Consider the following 18,458-nt stretch of genomic DNA (forward strand, 5'->3'; position numbering starts at 1 on the left):
CCCCTCAGTCTTCTTTTTTCTAGACTAAAAAGACCCAAGTCCCTCAGTCTTCCCTCATAAGAAAGATGCTCCAACCTCCTAATCATCTTTGTAGCCCTTTGCTGGACCCTCTCCAGCAGTTCCCTGTCCTTCTTGAACCGGGGAGCCCAGAACTGGACTCAACACTCCAGATGCAGCCTTACCGGTGCAGAGTAGAGGGGAAGGATGACGTCCCTCAACCTGCTGGCCACACTCTTCTTGATGCACCCCAGGATGCCATTGGCCTTCTTGGCCACCAGGGCACATTGCTGGCTCATGGTCATCCTGTTGTCCACCAGGACTCACAGGTCCCTTTCCACAGAGCTGCTCTCCAGGAGGTCAGCCCCCAACCTGTGCTGATGCATGGGGTTATTCCTCCCCAGATGCAGTACCCTACGCTTGCCCTTGTTGAATTTCATTAGGTTCCTCTCTGCCCAACTCTCCAGCCTGTCCAGGTCATGCTGTGTGGCGGCACAGCCTTCTGGTGTGTGAGCCACTCCTCCCAGTTTTGTATCATCAGCAAACCTGCTGATGGTACGCTCTATCCCTTCATCCAGGTCATTGATGAATATATTGAACAGGACTGGACCCAGTACAGACCCTGCAGAACACCACTTGTTACTGACCAACTGGACACTGCACCACTAACCACAACCCTCTGAGCTCTATGTATCAACCACTGTTCAATCCACCCCACTGTCCATTCATCTAACCCACACTTCCTAAGCTTGCCTGTGAGGATGATGTGGGAGACAGTGCAAAAGCCTTGCTGAAGTCAAAGCAGACAACATCCACTGCCCTCCCCTCAGCCACCCATGTAGTCATGCCATCGTAGAAGGCTATCAGATTAGTCAAACATGACTTCCCCTTGGTGAATCCATGTTGACTACTTCTGATAACCTTATTTTCCTCCAGATGCTCGGAGATGATGCCCAGAACAAGCTTTTCCATCATATTTCCAGGGATGGAGGTGAGGCTGACCAGCCTGTAGTTTCCCAGGTCATTCTTCTTGCCCTTTTTGAAGACTGGAGTGACATTGGCTTTCCTCCAGTCCTCAGGCACCTCACCTCTTCTCCAGGACCTATCAAAGGTGATGGAGAGCGGCCGAGCAATTACTTTTGCCAGCTCTCTCAGCACTTGTGGGTACATCCCATCAGGCTCCACGGACTTGTGGGTATCCAGTTTACTTAATTGATCTCTAACTTGTTCCTCCTCAACTAAGGGAAAGTCTGCCTTCCTCGAGACTTTCTCTGTTACCTGCAAAGTCTGGGACTACCAAGGGCTGGCCCGAGAAGTGAAGACAGAAGCAAAGCAGGCATTCAGCAACTCCCCCTTCTCTGCATCATCTGTCACCACGGCACCTGTCTCGTTCAACAGTGGGCCCACATTTTCCCTAGTTTTCATTTTGCCTCCTATATACTTAAAGAAACCCTTCCTATTGGCTTTGACATCCCTCGCCAGGTTCAATTCCAAGGCTGCCTTGGCTTTCCTTGTTTCATCCCTGCATACCCTCACAGCATTCTTATGCTCTTCCCAAGCAGTCAGCCCCTTCTTCCACCTACTGTAAACTCCCTTCTTCCACCTGAGCTTTTTTAGAAGGTCCCTGCTCAGCCACGCAGGCCTCCTGCTTTTCTTGCCTGATTTCTTTCTCTTTGGGATGCACTGATCCTGAGCTCGGAGGAAGTGATGCTTAAATATCAGCCAGCTCTCTTGAGCCCCCTTACCCTCTAGAGCCCTCTCACATGGGATTTGTCCAAGCAATTCCTTGAAAAGATCAAAGTTAGCCCTCCTGAAGTCTAAGGTTTCAACCCCACTTGTCATTTTGTGCATACTGCACTTAATCCTGACCTCTATCTTCTCATGATCATTGCAGCCCAGTCTGCCCCCAACCTTAACATCCTCCACCAGTCCCTCTTTGTTAGTCAGTACTAGGTCCAGTAGCACACCTCTCCTTGTGGGCTCCTCCACCACCTGAGTCAAAAAGTTATCATCAGTGCACTGGAGGAACCTCCTGGACTGTACATGCCTAGCTGTGTGGCCTTCCCAGCAGATATCAGCGTAGTTGAAGTCCCCCTTGAGAACCAGGGCCTGCGATTGTGAGGCGATTCTCACCTGTCTGTAGAAGGCCTCATCAACTTCCCCATCCTGATCAGATGGCCTGTAAAAAAAAAAAAAAAAAAAAAAAAAAAAAACCAAAACAAAACAAAAAAACCCAAACAAACAAACAAAAAAACCCCACCCACAACAGTGTCTCTCCTGTTACCCTGCCCCTAATCCTTACCCACAAGGTCTTAACTCACTCTTCACCCCTTCCCTCCCTGAGGGAGAGCTTGATACATTCCAGTTGCTCTCACATGAAGGTCGACTCCACTACCTCATCTCACTGGCCTATCTATCCTAAAGAGAACATAGTCCTCCATGACAGCGTTCCAGTCATGTGAGCTATCCCACCACATCTCAGTAATTGCAATGAGATCATGGTCTTGTGACAGCATGTAGATCTCTAACTCCTCTTGTTCTTGTTTGTTCCCCATGATGTGCGTATTAGTGTATAGGCATTTCAGAGAGGCCAATGAGTGTGTAGTTTTTGCCCTAGATGCGTGGTGGGCCTTCCGATTCTCAAAAATACTAGCACTCTGACCCACAAGTGCTGAGCTACTACCCCCAGGCGCCTCTCGAGCCCAGTTATGTGCCCACCCCCCTTCCAATGTAGTTTAAAGCTCTCTCAATGAGCCCTGCTAACTCTACTCCAAGAACCCTTTTCCCCCTGCAAGACAGGCTTTTCCCATCTGCTGCCAGCAGGCCTCATGTTCTGTAAATCAGGCCATGGTTGAAGAACCCGAAACCCTGCCGGGTAGCACCAGGTTCGGAGCCAGTTATTGATCTCTTGGCTCTTCCTGTTGTTAACAGGAAACAGCATGACAATGTGTTCTGTGATCATTGGGTATATCATTCAAAGAATTTGTTGTTTTCACAGTTTTTTGGGACACTGATAAAGACTGTGCTGATGCAGATAGGACGCAGGTTCCCTTAATTTAGGCAATATCATTCTTAATTTGTAAAAGTAGTCACAGCAGACAAACTAAATCATAGCACGCATAGCTAGCCAAAGTTCTCATGTATTTACTCTGTTTCTATAAAGCTTCATCTTTCCCTGTATCCTTCCAAATTTATTTTTGGATCTAAAAGTCCTTTATGTGCTACTAATAAAAAAGCAAAATGGCAATCTGAAAACCAACTGCATAACGAGCAGCCAATTCATTTTGAAGGGATTCATGTTCTACAAGTGAAAACAGCATCTGTTGTATGCGGCTTGCAAGTTTTCAAGTCAGTTGACTTGAACTAAACTGGGCGTTAAAGTAGTATCAAATGTTAACACATACATTTATAAACAATAGCTCCTGTATGCTGTACTTAAAGGATAAAGAATTCTGTCCCTTAGAATACTTTAGAAGTATTGACACAGGAAAAAGATTTGATTAATCAGCTAAATATGACTTCCCAGGATGACAGAGAGAAAGGAGTGATACAATCTTTGAACATACAAGAAAAAAAAAAAAGTAGAAAAACTACGTTAACCCTTTTTAGTTGCTACAGTAATGGATCTAGTTATGATGCAGATGGGAAGGACAGCAAAAATTAGAAAAATGGAAAGAATTATTCCAGGACTGGATGGAAGGTAGGAGTTAACCTGAGAGGCTAGCTATTAATTCTGTTACTGGTGAAAGTTACAAGGTAGTTCTGTCACAGTCTATGAATATCTGTATAGTGGACATAATTTTTAAACTGTTTTCTTAAGCTTGTGGCCGCATGAGCTTTGTCTTCTTAAGAAGACAAAGTGTATGGCTGCACAAGCTATTAACTCATACCTTAAACCCTTTTCACTCTGTTAGCCAATTGTAACTTATGTTTGAGGCTTTATAACGGTTGCTTATGCTGGAACCTCTGCTAGATATTGGAGAATCCAGGGAATCATCCACTATCAAGACACGAGACTTTGTAAAGCAAAGCAGTTCTGCTGCTCACAAAAACATTTGCGTTCCATAATACATCTTTTAAGTCTACTATGCAAAGGAATAAAATAGCTTGTTACTTTGAAAGTTGAAACAACATAGAAGTAGAGAAGTAGGAGCATTTATTTAACAGTCCACACAATTTGTAGGTGCTATGGCGGACTCAATATGACTGGAAATTTATAAAAACAATTTTACCACATCCCTGTGTCAGTCTAGTTCTGCCCCTCCTCTCCGTTTTAGTTCAGCTACAGCTATTTGTACTTTCTTCATTTAGTTGAAGAAATTATTGAGGCAGTATAATACAGTCTGTAGATTGGTGATTCTTCATAACTTTATCATCTGTGTTGCTTTCAGGAACCTTGTGATAAATGCAAGAACATTTAGTGATTGGTGACTCGTATAAATTGTACTAACTTGGTACTGAATTGTATTCTAAATCCTAAACAGAATGGGGAATGCCTCACCAACCCCCTCACCCACCTCCAGATCAGCAGTGGATGGCTCCAACCCCAGGTCAAATGGAAATTGTTCCTCCGTCTGAAGACAGCAACAGTCAGGACAGTGGGGAATTTGCTTCTGACAACAGGCATATATTTAACCAGAACAATCACAACTTTGGGGGACCTCCCGATAACTTTGCAATGGGGCCAGTGAACCAGTTTGACTATCAGGTGAAACATATTTGTTGCTTTAATATTGTAGACGCGCAGAGTCCCTTCCATGGATGTGTTCCTCTAATATCATCTAGCGGCGACTTTCATTCTTCAGTTCTACAAACATCTACAGAATCTGTTATCTGCTAAGATACATTTTTACCAAATACTTTACAGAAGAGACTTTAGAGTTTTCAGTTCTGTTCTGAGGCCAAAGGGTTTTTTTTCTCTACTAGTAATGAGAAATGGCTGTTGTCTGCGGTATTAAAATGAATAACCGTGTTCCAGTATATAAACTAACATTATGTAGTTTTGTATTAAAAAAGAAAAGGGGGAAAAAAAGTTCAGAAATATATACTTAAATACACTAGATAATGTACCACAGGGAACAGTCCTGCATTTGCAGGGAGATAGACTGGATGATCCATTGATCTTTTCCATATCTATCTACTGTGATTCTTTGAATAAACAATGGTATTTCTAAAAAATCCACATCCAATTTTTTCTTCATTCCTGTATATAAGTTGCATAGCATAATAAATCTGTAGGTGGCTTTAGCACTAATAATCGCAGGGGGCATTGCCCAAATATTTAAACACAAAGAAGTTTTGGATGTTTCCCCTATTTTCAGTATTTTTCTTTCAAAACTTTTGATATAAATGACAAGCTGTACCTGTTAAAACACCTACCTCCTGTTCATAAACCAACCCAAGGGAAGACAGGCAGAAATGTGTTTCTGTATTCTGGCCTACTTTTCTCTATTATTAAATGCTCTTGTTCAGCAACATTGTTCAGAAGTGGACCAATATTTTCAAACACACTAGTTTGTTATAATTTCCTTTGTTTACTATTGTGGGACCAATTCTCAAAATTAATTTCTCTAAGTACTACAGAAAAATTGTTTTGCAGTGAATGACAGGGATGCTTGGCCTGAAATTGTAGTGGAAGAGTGCTTCTCTCACTAGTGACTTAAATAAATAGTCAATAGAACATAATAAAAACATAATAAAAAAAATCTCCTAAACACTCTCCTCTTAAATAGTTTCATTAGGCATTTCTGGGCAGCAAATATTAAAACTAAAACTCCCTCATGTATGCCTCAAGACTTGTGACTTTTGGATTGTATACAGCTTGCTCAGAACCCAGGGTCTGCACTAAACTTGCATATTTATGCATTTAATATTTTAATCAGCCATACTAATAAGATCTGTCAATGATTACTGGAAAGTGCACAGTGCAAAATTCTGTTGGAATAAAAGCTTGAACTTTTCATTTTTGTCCTCATGTTGTAGTTACAAGGAAAGGCTTCTAGCATAGCTAGACTTTTAAACCTTAATTTTGTATACTGTTCATTTGACTGCATGCTCTGTTGATAAGCTGATGAGGAACTGCTGGAGATAGATGGTGGTTATAGGGCTTAATGTTTAGCACAATACGAAAGGAGATCGGTTGAAGCCCTTTCAGCTTCGTTAGTATCCCTGCTTAAATCTAAGTTTACTCATTAAGTATTTAAGGAAAACTTGTTTCTTGGGGACCACAGAAAAAGATATTGAGAGATCTCAGTAGCCTAGAAATCATGGATTCCTACTTGCATGGATTTCTGTAGACCGACTTGCGCACATGCTGTATTTAGTGTTACATGTAAAGAAAAATAAACTGCATTACTCTTTCAGCATGGGGCTGCTTTTGGTCCACCTCAAGGTGGATTTCATCCACCTTATTGGCAGCCAGGACCACCAGGGCCGCCAGGTCCACCAGCACCTCCTGCACCTCCTCAAAATCGAAGGGAACGACCCTCATTCAGAGACCGACAGCGTTCACCTATTGCGATGCCTGTGAAGCAGGAGCCTCCACAGATTGGTACATGTTAACCACTCCTTAATGAAAAAATAAAAAAGCTGTGTCTTGAAAATTTGAAGACTTTTTTTTTTAATAAAGTAAAAAAGGAGGGAAAGAAAAAGCTATTGTAGATGGGGTTTTCCCCACAATCAAATGTGTGGCTTGTTTAGATTGGATTGGGGTGGAGGGTTTGCTTCTTTGTTCTTGTTATTCTTTTTCTTTTCGGGGGGGGAGGCTGTTTTGACCTTACAAAACTGTAAACCTTGCTTATGTAGATGCTGTGAAGCGTAGAACTCTGCCTGCTTGGATTCGTGAGGGCCTGGAAAAGATGGAACGAGAAAAACAGAAAAAATTGGAAAAAGAGAGGATGGAGCAGCAACGTTCACAGATGTCTAAAAAAGAAAAAAAGGAAAGTGAGGAGGCTGAAGAAGGGGATGGCCCACGGTTACCTCAGAAAAGTAAATTTGTAAGTAGAAAGGTTTGCTTTTTGCTCAGGTTTGTATATCCTGAAAGGTATCTTTTTCAGTCTCAAACAGAGACTGTGTATTCCTGGTTATCTCTTTTTCTGCTGCTTAAAGTTAAGGTCCTGCTTTGTTGATATTTACTTGGTGTTTTGAAGTTGTTAATGTCTGAGAGGTAAAAGTATATTATTTGATCTGTAGTAGCAAAGAAACAACGATGAAATTAGGCTTTTTTCTTCTCAGTATTTTGGGAACACGCATAGTCTTTGAAGGTTTGAATTCTAAATCAGTAGGTGGACAAATTCAGATACCTGTATTCGCTAAACTGAGCCCGTTTAGGAAGCCTTGTGTTGCCTTCACTTTAGCAGTTATCTCATTTGTTTGAGGTTCTGAGTACCCGTCTGGTAGTGAACTGACGACTATGTATTTACTTATCTTGTGTGGGTAGAGAGGTACCTGCATGTTTATTAGGAGGGGAGAAAAGAAATAGTTTCATGATAACTGTAATACAGATTTCAGTACAAAGTAAATAATGTTGACTATCATAAATGGAAAATAATGAGCTTGACATCTAAGTTTTTCCTGAAATGCAAGATGCTGTTCTTGTAGGACAGTGATGAGGAAGATGACGATGCTGAAAACACAGAAGCTGTAAGCGTTGGGAAAATCAGCAGAAGTCCATCCCCAGCTCCTCAAGAGGAGCAAAGTGAACCAGAAATGACAGAAGAAGAAAAAGAATATCAAATGGTATTAATAATGTAGTTCTCACTAAGTATTTCTATTTGTGTATGGTTTTGGGGCATGGCAAAGTAAAACACTTCTCTGCCTGATACTGTCAATAGAGGTATAGTACATATCATACAGTAAACCGGGGTTATATATACATGTCTCTTTGTATTGCTGTCTTTCTCATGTAGAGAAGGATATAGGTTATGTAACTCATATTTAGCACAATAGTGGAAGAATGTGATGACTGTAATCTTTACATTGATCATTATTAATTCTGTGGTTTGGCTTAACTTGTCAAATTCCTGAAAACTTTTAATGATTAAATGCACCCATCTAAAATCTATGGTTCAACCTCAGCTCGTGTGAAAGGGAATTTAAGAAATGTATCCTTGCAAGAAGGTGCTAGAAACCTAAGTCCTAGACCAGCAACAGTTTTGCTGTGTCTGCAGAAACTTCATACTTTGAAATCAGTTGTATGCTAATTGTACAAATTGAAACCTGGTTAATGAAGGCCCTGAATTCTAAAAAATTTGAATGTGAGAACTAGCCTGTAGTAAATTTTTGTAGTAAATATGTAATAATAAAATCCTGTATAAGTAACCTCTGATTTTTGCAGGATTGGGTTCAGTGAGGCAGCATACCAGACAGAAAGGTGCTCTTTATTTTTTAAAAGAATAAATGGGATCAGTCTAAGTACATTTCTGATTTACATATGCATTTGTTGTATCATCTACGACATAAGGAATCAGTGCCCTGGGTAGTTGTGTGTAGTACATCTGGATAAACTTCACAGTCAAAGTACAAACTGTTCTGGAAGTTTTGAAATCAGGTCAAATTTAAACAATTTCAGACTTGTTTTTTAAGTCATGTCTGTTGAAAGAAATCATTAAATAAAATGTGCAGGAGAGTACTTTCATAGCTATCAAAAGAAGTGAAGCTCTATAGATATAACTTGAAGATATATAGATATAACTTGAATGCAGCATTTGTACAAGAGGTTTTAGCCTTTAATTGTATATGCAATTTTCTTCAGATGATGCTGACAAAAATGCTGCTAACAGAGATTCTCTTAGATGTCACAAATGAAGAAATTTATTATGTGGCCAAAGACGTTCACCGTAAAGCAACTAAAGGTATGCCAGTTCTTCTTTTTCTTTTTTTTTCTTAGTTTCTTCTTTGAATATTCTATATTTGCATGTCTCTAGAGCATTTAACCTCCATAGTTATTCCCCAAGAACAATTTCAGTATACTGCATTCAACTTGGTAGAGTTCAAATCCAGTAATCATGTACTGTTGTCCTGTGCAGTGTATTGTGAGTTACTTCAGTTATTCCATTTCTTTCATACAATTCATTTATTTAGTTAAAACGGTATCTGTGTCAGTGGCTCTTGAGTTGTAGCTGTTTCTTAATGCTATCATCTTTATCTCAAGTTCTTAGCTGTTCAGAAGTGAAAAGAGACGAACTTTGAGTCCTCAATTAGTAATTCATTTGCTTTCACTATTAACATGTATTGTACTTACATAACAGATTTTTTTAAACATAACTGAGTTATTCTAAGTATGTAACTACTGAAACTTGAAAATTATGGTGCAGATGCTGTAACTTGCAAAGTGATTTATGAGTGTATATTTTTTTTTTTTTCTGTTCACTATTAATTTGCAGTTAAATTCTAAATCTTCGTGGTCAGAAAATCTAGAATTGGTTTTAAATGGATGATGCGTTTTTAATGTTTCTTCTCTCCCTCCAAAGAACAGCAATAGTAGTAGATTTAACAATACCATAGACTCATGACTATGAAATCGTGGCTATTTGTGTTAACATGTTGTTCCTGTTGTTGATGTGATACAAAGCTCCTGCAAAACAGCTGGCACAGTCCAGTGCACTGGCTTCCCTCACTGGACTCGGTAAGTATGTTCCTTATTTTTGAGAGGGCTTAAAGGGGGAGTTTCACTCTTGCCTTGCGTTTCTAGAAATTGCATTTTGAAACTAGATTTTAATTGCCCAAGAATATGGGTCACTTCCCAATAACTTTATCAGCACCTTTGTTTGTTCCACAGGTAATCCTACTGATATAAGTGGGATGGTTTTTGGAGTAAAGGACTAGTCAGTGTGAGATAGTGTATGAGAATCTTGCCCTAATTTTGAACATACATAAAAACTTTAGATAAATTTATTTTTCAAAGTGTGATTGTTTCAGAAGCACACTGCAGTCTTCAGAGAGAGGAATGCTGTTTTATATTTTTCTCCTATTTTGATACATCCAAACAAGAAGGGCAAGTTGACAGAAGAGTAATGTGAAAGTCTATGAATAAGAATACTATGATCTTTGGAATTATTGTTTTATTGAAAAGCTACATAAGCACAGATGCGACCATATATATTACCAGAAACAACACAGGAAAAAGAGATTGAAATTCCAGCTTGAGACACAACAGCAAAAGATCTTGCCCAACATGTTTTTTTATCATCTAAAACATACTACTACAGCAGTGTCAGTCATCAGTTATGTGCTTGTTGTGTGGAATTCTGATGATTAGATTGAATGTTATCATCACAGTATTCACACGTTTTAAAACTAACTCAATAAAGATCATAAGAACCTCAGACTGAAAGAAAGTAAAATATCTCCATGTCAGATGTTTAAATTGACTTTATCATTCTTATCAGTCCAGTAGTTATTAATATCTCTAGGTGAGAAGAAAGTCCATTTCTGTTCCATCTCCATACCTGTCAAAGTGCAGTGTTTTCTAAATCAATGTAGAAAACTTTATATGGCATTCAGAATGTCTGTAGCCTTGGACTACGGAGGCGGTTGAAGTCGTTTCAGAGATGTCTTCTGGGAAAGGTCCCAGGCATTTTCTGTGCGGTTGCTGATACAGAGGCAGGCACTGTTACGATCTCTGCAGGGAGCTTTTTTGCCCTTCCATACAATGGAAAAAGTACCGTGATCACAGTGGTTGCTTGCCGAAAATAGACGAGCTGTTCCAGAAGGAGTAGAACCAGACAGTGAGCATCAATGCAGATATGGGGGCCTTGATCACACCAGTCAAACAACATTGGCACTTACCAGAATAAAGTGACTTCTTCAGAGAAGAGGAAGTGGAGGAAGGGCAATGTTACTCTCCTCTTTGCCCCACAGAAATATTAAGAACAAAGCTTAATCTTTCCTCGTGATAGACTGGACTTTATGCACGCAGGTGGACTGGGTGGTTATGGATCAGGAGACAGTGAAGATGAGAGGAGTGACAGAGGCTCTGAGTCATCTGATACTGATGATGAGGAATTACGACACAGAATCAGGCAAAAACAGGAAGCATTTTGGAGAAAAGAGAGAGAACAGCAACTACTACTAGAAAAACAGCTAGAAGGTAAGTCATGTAATTCTTACTATGCTGCTGTGTATGGACTTTACTACTTAGTATATGTAAATTGGTGGGAGAAAAAACGCATTTTAAGCCAGATTTAGAAATAATGTTCTTTTAATTAAAAAGTTTTAGCAAAAAAGATCTTTGAGCTACTTGATCAAAATGGGGTTTGCTGCTTTTCTTTCTAGTAAGAAAAAAAATCCATGTGGGGTTTTCCCTAAACTATTCTACTTCAGTATTAAAAGAGCAGACATGGTGCATATGTATGTATATGCTGTAGATACTATGCTATATAAATAATAGTATCGCTTTATAAAAACGCACATGTGCGTATAATGTATTTTTAAAAAATTATTAGCATTTCCGTTGTGACTGGGGGATAATTTCACCCTTCTGCACCAGACTGCAGTTTATACAAACTTGATTCCTTAAAGTTGTACCCTCTGAAGTATATGAAGCACATTTCACGTCATCTGAAAAACTTGCTTTCCTGTTACATAATCTTGTGCGGCGAACCTTTCAGAACGTACAGTGGAGGCTGCAGTTTCTTTGAACTCACGGTTTGCAGTTGTAGTTGAGGTTTGTGTCCATATGCTGCATCTCCATAACTGGGTTTTAATACCTAATACTGGGTAAAGATTATTGAACGCAGTCAATTTGCACTTAGCCTCTGGGAAGGTGACAGGATTGATTTTAAAAAATAATAATAAATCTTGTTTTTTACGTCTGCTTTTCCATACAAGGTAAGGTTTGTCCTTTTGTACCAATAATGTAGGTGAAAACAGTATTACAGTCGTCACCTTGCACTGCTGAAGAGCAGTCTAGGTCAAGAGATGAATACAATGGTAAGAAGACGTGATCTAAGTTCATAAGCTGGAGGAGGAAGAAAGCGCTATTAAGATAGCATACTTTTTTCTTATTTTGAGATGGATGATTTCCTTCTTTTACTTTTTATTTTAAAGGCCTGGAAATAAGATATATGGATCGCTTAATCAAAGGCTGAACTAGCTAAACTTTTGGTTTCTTTAATATTCCTGTCTCTCTCTGAGTATTTTAAGATTTATGTATAAAAGGATAGCTGTATGAAGAGTGACTGAGTGGTAGCCTATGACCTCTGTCTTCCAAGTTCAAGAGGCCAGATGCCAGTTTGCGGACATCTGCATGGGGCTATTTACAGAAATATAAATCTAGAGTAAAGAAGCTGATTCTATACATCCAAAATACTGAAGAATACTAAACGCAGGATCTCATTTGTAGCCGTGTTTAGGAGAGGCAGAAGATTTCTGATATACAGTACAGCATCTTCTACTGTACACAGACTTCTGCCTTCCCTAATAACTCAGGGATCAGATGGAATTGTTTTCTGGGTTAGATTTGACCATCATAGAATGGTTTGGGTTGGAAAGGACCTTTGAAGATCTAGTCCAACCCCCCTGCCATGGGCAGTTGCCATTTGGATCATGCTGGGTTTCCGGATGCGTTTTTATTCCCCAAGTTAATTCAGAAACTGATGGCCCACATCAAAAGGCCATTTTTTTGGCTAAAAATGTTGTACACAAGTTTTATTTTTTCTGGGTTACATTAAAAATGGGGAGGAGAGATAAACTTGGCCAGTGATGCAAAGGATCCTAGGTTGAATAGAAATAAGTAAAACTTTTTTTTTTAGTCGGAAGCCTCTGGAAAATGCTCTAAGAGTCTAAATTTCTTTATTTTGCTATGTGAAAATCTTGGCGTGATACTTTCAAGAAATGTATTTTTAATTCTTCTGTTGTCTTCTTACCACGTTTATAGTATCTGCTGATCACCAAACTTACATATAATCCCAACTGACATTAACTTTTTCTTTTGTAAGAGCTTCACCATCTATCTGTATTAAATGCTGTGGTCTTAACTTTTAAGCTGAGTCTTAAGCAAAGAGTTATCGCCAGGTCTCCTTTTTGTACTATTTGTCTCTTGCTTAGAATTCCTAGTTAGCATTTAGGACTAATCTAAGTTATCCTTGGAAAACACCATAATACTAGTATTTTCTTTCAAAAACCAAACTTGCATCACTACAGCAGAAGGTACTTCTCTACGACTTTTTTGGGTAATGAGGCCTGTGACACATAGAGCTACAGCCAACATTGCTCTGTGGTTGAGAGGCCACCTGTGCACTGTGTGGGAAATACAGCTTCTTCAGACCAGCCAGTGATTCCCGTCGCAGATGAACGGGGCTGGAAGGAAGGCAGGAAGTGTAGGTACAACTGGAGGAGTATTGTAGGAGGCAGAAGGGGAGAATCAGGTGTGCCAAAAAGTTGCAGGAAGAAAAAGTATGTGTGTGTAGATGAATTTGGGAGTTCTGGTGCTCCAGGATATTTGTTTGAGAACTTCATCTTATGCCACTGAAACATGAAATTACATGAAGCACTTCTAAAAGTGTCTGGGTTGTATGCTTTTTCTAAACCAGGAGGACAACTGGTTGGTAGGTAGTTGGTATGGTGGCAGACAGTGCATTAGTTATAAGTATTATGAAAAGTGCTTGGAAATTTGGTTTTGCCAAAAGTAACAGCATGGAAATTATTGACATATTACTCCAAATTAATTGCATTTTTCTTTTGTATACTTTTTTCTTTTTTCAGAAGAAAAGCTACAAAATGAAAAAATTTCTAAGGAGATGAATGAATTTATCAACAAAGAGCAAAACAGTAACTCGGTATCACAGGAGGCAAAAGAACTTGAAGCAGATATGGTTCATGAAAAGAAAAGATCTCCAAACGCAATTGCACCTGATCTAGAACTCAAAAAAGAGGGTAAAGAGAGGACAGGAAGGAGTGGGTCAGGAAGCTCTAGCAGTGGTAGCACTAGCAGCAATAGCAGAAGCAGTAGCAGTAGCAGTACTGTATCTAGTTCATCCTATAGCACTAGCTCAGGTAGTAGTCGCAGCTCTTCGCGTTCTTCCTCTCCTAAAAGGAAGAAGAGACACAGTCGCAGTAGGACGCCTTCACATAAAGTTAGGCGCAGTAGAAGCAGGAGTTACTCCCACAGAAATAGGAGAGAAAGGAGTAGGAGCAGGGAGAAAATAAGGGAAAGGAGAAGATCTAGTAGAAACCGCAGTGCTGAAAGAGGGGAGAGGCGAAGAAATCGGAGTCCTTCTCGAGAGAGAAGCTGGGATAGGCGTAGAAGTAGTAGCCGTTCAAGAGACAGGCGAGCCAACCGTGCGAGCCGCAGCAGAAGCAGGGACAGACGTAAAACTGAAGACCAGCGTAGAAGCCCTACTGGAAATAGGCACAAACATAAAAGTGAGGGTAAAGATCAAGAAAGGAAGAAGGAGCAGAGCGGAGGTGTAGATAAAGACAGAAAAAAGAACAGAGAAAGAGAGAGAGATCAGGAAAAAAGAAAAGATAAGCCCAAAAAAGAGGAAAAAGAAAGTAAGGCTGGCAATCATGACGACAGTAGATTAAAGAGGAAAAGAGACAGCGAAAGAACTTTCTCTCGCAGTGATTCAATATGTGTGAAAATAATAAGGCAGGATTCCAGACAAGAAAGCAAAAAAATTTCTACCAAAGATAGCAAAAAACGGTCAGGCTCCGAATCTAGTGCGAGGAGTAGTTCTGAATCGCCAGGAAGCAGTAAAGAAAAGAAGGCTAAGAAATCGAAGCATATTCGATCATGCTCCATGGAGAAATCTCAAAGGTCTGGTAAGAAGGCAAGCCGCAAACACAAGTCTAAGTCACGATCAAGGTAGTATACTTTTTAAGTATTTTGTCTGACTTTTTTTTATTATTATTTTTTGCTATTCGTCTTCATGTGTACGGCATATGAACTTTTTTTAAATAAAGTATGGTATTTATTAAATTTTTTGTCTTAGGCAAAAGTAACTTTGGAAAAATCTTTTAAAGCTATTAATTACTAAGCCTAAAGTGTGTGGGGGTTTGGGGGTCTTCTATTTTTTTCCAATTAACTTTTTCCCCCTTTTCCTTTATTTTTCAGATCAACAACTCCTCTTCGTCGTAAACGCTGAGGAATTTATGGCACCAGTGCTATGACGTTTAAAAATTCCATGAGTTATAAAAGGCTTGTCTCATTATAGAGGCACATTGTGGCTATGTAGGTGAAACCAGAATCCTTTTTTTATCTGTAAATAGGTGTATTTTTTCCAAATGCTGCTCAGATTAAATACCTAATAGGATTTCTTTGTATTACATTTTTTCAAGAACGGTAGTGCTTATTAAGAATATAAAACATGCCATTCTCTTTCAGCTGTAATGTTCTTAAAATTACTATTGAATGTACTGTGATGTCAATAAAGCTCTTTAGTTCATTTTTTGTTTAAAATTCTTGCACCTGAATTTTGTGTTAAATTGTAGAAAGTACTTTTTTTTTTTTTTTAAGAAAAGAAAAAGGCAGCTTTTTTGGTATAAAAAAATTTTTAAAGTACTTGAAAAAGATTTTAACGTAAAACACTTTAACGTTAAAGTATGTAATCCATGGGCCTGATGAGATTTATCTATTGGGGGGTGTGTGGAAGAACAAAGAAAAGACATCATATTTTTTTCTTTAGATATGTGTAATAGATTTTTAATATTCCTTTTCATTTGGACTAGCAAGTAATATATGCTCTGTGTGTAAAATATGGGTCACTGTAATACAAACTATACTTAAAACAGGCTGAGCCCCATTAGGAATATGTGTGACTAACTGATCTTGTGTGACAGTGTTAAGCTCTGGAACTATATTCCTCACCCAGTTTTCAGAGAGAACTTTCTGGACTTTCAGGGATATTACAGGAACAAGACTCAGTATTTTAGATGTTTTTATGGAATATATTTATAAATGGCACTCAATACACGTTAGAAAACCGATAATAGGTTAAGTTTTACATTTTGGCACATGCATTAAATGTGTAGTAAACAGTAAAGCTGGATATTTTTGTTAGTGTTATGAGAATTGTGATTCCTGCAAAGCCAATACATTGATTAGACAGCAAGGTAACTAAATTTTTGGTTTTAATATCACCCTAAAGTGAAAGGTCACTGTGATTACCTCCTTCAGGAAATGAACTATTGCTGTTAGTAACAAGAGTGTGAAATAATACTAGTTAAAAAAAACAACAATGCACAACCCTAGGCCAGTGACTGTTACAGAAGAACATTAATTCAGGAAGAGACTGGAGATCTGTGCCTAGAAGGTCTGGTATGATACCAATTGTGAAAAAGATAAAAGGCTTAACATCGAAGTATCATCTCTTTGGCTGTATTGTCTAAGAAAAAAACTATACTAGTACTGGCAACTTGCAAAGCATGTCTTCATGAACAGATTAATCCGTTTACTGAAATTAGAATTCAGCTACGTAGCATTTTTGCCAATGTAATTTTTTTCATAAATTAGATGCAGAAGTAAACTGCTTCAGTGCAAAGAATCACATTTCAACTATACATTTATTAAGCAAGCTAGTGGCTGGTGAATACATGCATGTTTATCAAAACACTGTTACAGAGAAATAATTAGTTAATCAGTTATAAATAACTCAATTAAGTCCTTTTACATAGAGTAAGCAGTCACACCTATTAGCAAAATAAGGCATAATTTGCAACACGCAGGTTTTACTTGCATTGGTATGGATATAAATAACAATGTATTGATCCAATCTCAGTACACTATTGGCTCTGGGTAAAAGAAAGGATTTTTTTGAAGAATGCCTTAGAAGGATTTCTTGAGAGAGAGAATGAAACTAGAACTGAGTTTAAGAAAATTTATTGAGGAATACAGTTTCCATGATGCATTGAATTTGATTTTTCAGTTCAGACTTTATATTCTCTGTCTAATAATAAAAAGGATTGTGTATGAAAAGCTTTATATACTCTGCCAACAACTGGAATTCTGTCACTTCCTGTAAATATGAAAATTATTTTTTTGACACAAATGCACTTATATGGGTAGTGACTGTATGCCAATAAAAAGAGCATACGATCTCTATTTAACTGTTTCAGAAATCTTACTAAACAGCATACTCAGCACAGCAGTAATTAAAAATACATCGGTACTATGTCAGCTTCACATACATTAGACTTCTTGGTGTTTCAGTAGCTCCCTTATGAATATTTTTAAATGCTAAAGGCTAAAATAACATCGAGTCTTTAATTCAATACATCTGAAGTGGTCTTAAATTAAAACATGTGCAAATATAGATATAAAAAAAGGAATGTATCATTTTGCAAAAGCCTAAATTGGGTTGTTGCTCTATTCTTTTATATTTTTAAATAAACACCTGACAATATTTCAGTACTCGTGCACTGTAGGAGAACCAAAACATACAATTGTGAATGTCATGCAGCCGCTCTGAGGTAGTTCCCTTGAAATTTTTTTTTTTTAATAAATAAGGGAGGGTGTGGAATCCAGTGAAAAGTGGTTCCCGTGCAAATACTGTTTGAAGATGAATACAACAAAACCAGCGTGAGTATGTACCCCGCAGTACCCGTTACACCATCTAAGAACCGGAGCTGGCTGTGGCCATGGGTAGGCCAAACAGGACCAGTTGGGTAAAACACTCTAAAGACTGAGCAACTACTCAGTTTTTGAAATGTGGCATGGTAAATGGTTTTGGAAAAAAAAAAACCCTGTTACCTGTGTCTTTGAGGCCCTGTTTTGTGGGAGAGGTTAGAGTCTAGGCTGCTGCATTTAACTGCTGTTATCTTAAGATCTGTGTTTAATAATAGAAAAATGGAATAGCTACCTCTTGTTTAAAACCAGCCTAGCCTGTTAAGTAAAATACTTGCCATTGTGCATGTATTTAATTGCTTGTTACTAAAATTTTTAAAATCGCAAATATAAAAGCTATGTAAGGATTGGCTCTCTTTCTCCAGATTTTGCCTTCGCTTTGCTAAATAAATGAAAAGTTATCAATTAATCTGCATAAGTAATATGCAGAAGCATGCTTTGAAGGAAGGCTTAGTTTTGTGTCTTGGGAAGACTGTGTGTCTTGGGCGTAAAGGGCTTCCTTGAGCTCTGGTTCTTTGGTAGCTCTGAGGTGTTATTGATGACTGGTAAGTCCTCTGCACCGTGAGCTTTGCTGGATGGAAAGTGAGTGAGTAGGGAAGTGGCGCACACACACACACTAGGCAGGTTTGCCGTAAATTTAATTGCTGCCAAGACAAGGTTCTTTGACACCTTTAGTCCTTATTTAGTTGTTGTTTTTTTTTAATTTAAAAATAATGCAAATTGACTACTCAATCAATTATACTCATTTTACAGGATACCTGTAAGTGGGCAGATTTCAAGCAGCGAGGGTGTTAGCACCGAGCAAGGTCAGTCAACAAAACCGACTGGTGTTTGATGGAGGAAAGAGTGAGTTAAACCACAACTGGTTATACTGCTCCAAGCCTCCTGCTGCCTGGAG

At 38.7% G+C, this 18,458-nt stretch overlaps 1 protein-coding gene across 1 annotated transcript in view; it reads left to right on the forward strand.

The window, feature by feature from the left end:
• PNISR (PNN interacting serine and arginine rich protein) overlaps positions 1-15,394 on the forward strand; it is a 32,641-nt gene extending 17,247 nt beyond the window's left edge. Inside the window, exons 4-12 of the mRNA XM_082480589.1 lie at positions 4,482-4,705; positions 6,361-6,547; positions 6,802-6,992; positions 7,597-7,734; positions 8,750-8,849; positions 9,569-9,622; positions 10,916-11,086; positions 13,702-14,803; positions 15,053-15,394. Coding sequence (XP_082336715.1) covers positions 4,482-4,705; positions 6,361-6,547; positions 6,802-6,992; positions 7,597-7,734; positions 8,750-8,849; positions 9,569-9,622; positions 10,916-11,086; positions 13,702-14,803; positions 15,053-15,083 — 2,198 coding nt within the window. The 3' untranslated portion in view covers positions 15,084-15,394. The remainder of the gene's footprint in view (positions 1-4,481; positions 4,706-6,360; positions 6,548-6,801; positions 6,993-7,596; positions 7,735-8,749; positions 8,850-9,568; positions 9,623-10,915; positions 11,087-13,701; positions 14,804-15,052) is intronic.
• The last annotated feature ends 3,064 nt before the right edge of the window (positions 15,395-18,458 follow it).

This window comes from Vanellus vanellus (genome assembly GCF_965231255.1).
Source record: "Vanellus vanellus genome assembly, chromosome: 3".
NCBI lineage: Eukaryota > Metazoa > Chordata > Aves > Charadriiformes > Charadriidae > Vanellus > Vanellus vanellus.